The sequence below is a fragment of the Babylonia areolata genome, chromosome 10, assembly GCF_041734735.1.
Source record: "Babylonia areolata isolate BAREFJ2019XMU chromosome 10, ASM4173473v1, whole genome shotgun sequence".
Classification (NCBI taxonomy): domain Eukaryota; kingdom Metazoa; phylum Mollusca; class Gastropoda; order Neogastropoda; family Buccinidae; genus Babylonia; species Babylonia areolata.
This window is the reverse complement of record NC_134885.1, coordinates 27411179-27413678: the sequence shown is the minus strand read 5'-3', so window position 1 is coordinate 27413678 and position 2500 is coordinate 27411179. Positions and strand designations below refer to the sequence as shown.

Genomic DNA, 2500 nt, shown 5'->3' with positions numbered 1-2500 from the left:
CAGCACGCGGACAGTGATGACCATGATGTAGTGGACATCCGCCGCCCCGGGCAGCAGAAGGTTGAGGAAGGAAGAGATGCCGATGGCCAGTCCGAACAGCCTGCAAGAGCAGACAATCATTCAATCAATCAATCAATCAAAAACGCTTTTATTCAATCCACGTGGACATTAAATTTGGTGGCAATCACAGGCTCGTTGTAAACACCAACACAAAATGATCATGGAGTCAATCGATCAACCAACCAACCAATCAATCAATCAATCAATCAGTCAATCAATCAGTCAATCAATCAAAAACGCTTTATTAATCCACATGGAAATTAACTTGTGCAATCACGGGCCTGTCGTAAACACCAACATAAAATGATCATGGAGTCAATCGATTAATCAGTCAATCAGTTAATCAATCAAGCAATCAATATATATATATATATATATATATATATATATATATATATATAGCGCGCACGCGCACACACACACACACACACACACACACACACACACACAGCATGTATGATAGTCATGCCCGCGACGATGACAACCACCCAGAACAGCAAAAAAAGAAAAAAAGAGGCAACTGCTCTCCCGACTATCTGGGCTAGAATTCGATTACAGTGGAGAGTGTCTTTCCCAAGTTACTTCCCAGACTCTCTTTGGCTTTATCACGACAGTCGGCGTTGGGATGATCCTCCCGGCTCCCCAACGCTGCAGCGCTAAAAACCAGCGCAGTCTTGCCTCCTAGTTTAACTCACTCAGTACGGCCAGTCCTCTCTTCTCCTCTACACAGACCCCTCGGATGTCCAGTGGGTGTCTGAATGACCCAACCTTTAGCTTCCGTCGTTAGAATTGTGGTATTCTTTGTCAACATTCACCTCTTCAGTATAAGAGCCTTCCGCTTGCAATATTTTGATGATGGTAATTGGGCTGAAACGCTGTTAACGTCGTCTCTTTCGCCGTTCGTATGGAGAGAGTTAAAGAGTCATACTTCTACGCAAAATACTGAGCTGGAAATGAGTTCCCATTCCAGCGAAGAGTCTATTGATTATGCAGCTCTAACTGGTCTGTTGGCCAGTCCGTGGACTACTTAGGTCAAAAGCAAACACGCAGCACAACTTTAAGTTCTTAGAACCTGTCGGTACAGTAATGCTGCTTTTCACTGAACGAAGAATAAATATAATGATGAATGAATGAATGAATGAATGAATGAAAGTGTGACTGAACAAGTGAATGCACAGACGGATGAAATAATGAATGTGTGACTGAACACGAGAATGAATGGACGAATGAAACAGCGAATGAATGAATGAATGAATGAATGAATGAATGAACGAAAAAGGGAGAGCGAGTCCGACAATGACCCAGAAAAATATTATAATTATGTTAAGAACCAACAGCTAGCTAAAACTGTGAATGTTAATGCTGTTGTTACTCTTTTGGCTGAAGAATTCATTGGATCTCAAACAGAGAGTGGGAAGATAAAGCAGCAAATGAATGAGCATGAACGTGCATTCAAAATTCACACTGTAACAAATGGACATATAAACGAAGACAGATAGACATGACAAAAAAAACAACAAAAAACAAAAACAAAAACAAAAAAACAAGCACGTGTGTGATTTGGCATCCAGTTATCATTCTGGATGCCGGCCCAACACTCGGCTTATATCACAGATTGACATAAGTTTTACATTACATTTGGGCCAACAGCAAAGTGAGAGCTGTATCATCAATGGTTTCTCCAGTCAATGGGAAATCATTTACAGCATAGTCTTTTGTGAAGGACTATGACTCTCAAACTAGGAGGCAAAATTGCACTGGCTCTTAGTGCTGCAGCCTTGTGGGCTAGTTGGACTTTGGGAACCATCCCAACGCCGACTGTCCTAAAACCCTCTTGGCCGAGAGAGTGGGGATGTAACTTGGGCAAGAAACTCTCCATGATAATCAAATTCTAGCCCAAATAGTCGGAACAGCAGTTTCCTCCTCTGCTGCTCTGATATATATACATATCATTCTGGATGGGGTATGGACCACCATACTGGGACCCCGAATCGCGTATAACAGTCACAAAGCATGGCCAAAGAACTGAGTTCAAAGTATAACATCTCTTTCATTGCGGAAAGAGAGAAGATAGAGAGGAGTGTACACCCACACCCACCCACCCACACACACACACACACACACACACACACACACACACACACACACACACACACACACAAACGAAAGAGAGTGTTAAAGTTGTTTAAGAAAGATATCAAATAAAAGTCATTAATTTTAACTCCGCAAATTTCCTTTTCCATTTTTCGTGATCCGAGTTTAATAATCTTTCTGTCTGTCTATATATGTCTATATGTCTAGCTGTCTGTCTGCCGCCCGCGTACCCCCAGCCCCCTACTCCCCCCCCCCCCCCTCTCTCTCTCTCTCTCTCTCTCTCTCTCTCTCTCTCTCTCTCTCTCTCTCTCTCTCTCTCACTCTCTCTCCTCAGATTCCTAGATCA

General features: G+C 42.7%; 1 protein-coding gene across 1 annotated transcript in view; it reads right to left on the bottom strand.

Annotated features, from left to right (window-relative positions):
• LOC143286325 (vesicular glutamate transporter 1-like) overlaps window positions 1-2500 on the bottom strand; it is a 481896-nt gene that overhangs the window by 85449 nt on the left and 393947 nt on the right. Inside the window, exon 5 of the mRNA XM_076593866.1 lies at window positions 1-100. This exon is cut by the window's left edge and continues 15 nt beyond it. Within this exon, the coding sequence (XP_076449981.1) occupies window positions 1-100 (100 nt within the window). The remainder of the gene's footprint in view (window positions 101-2500) is intronic.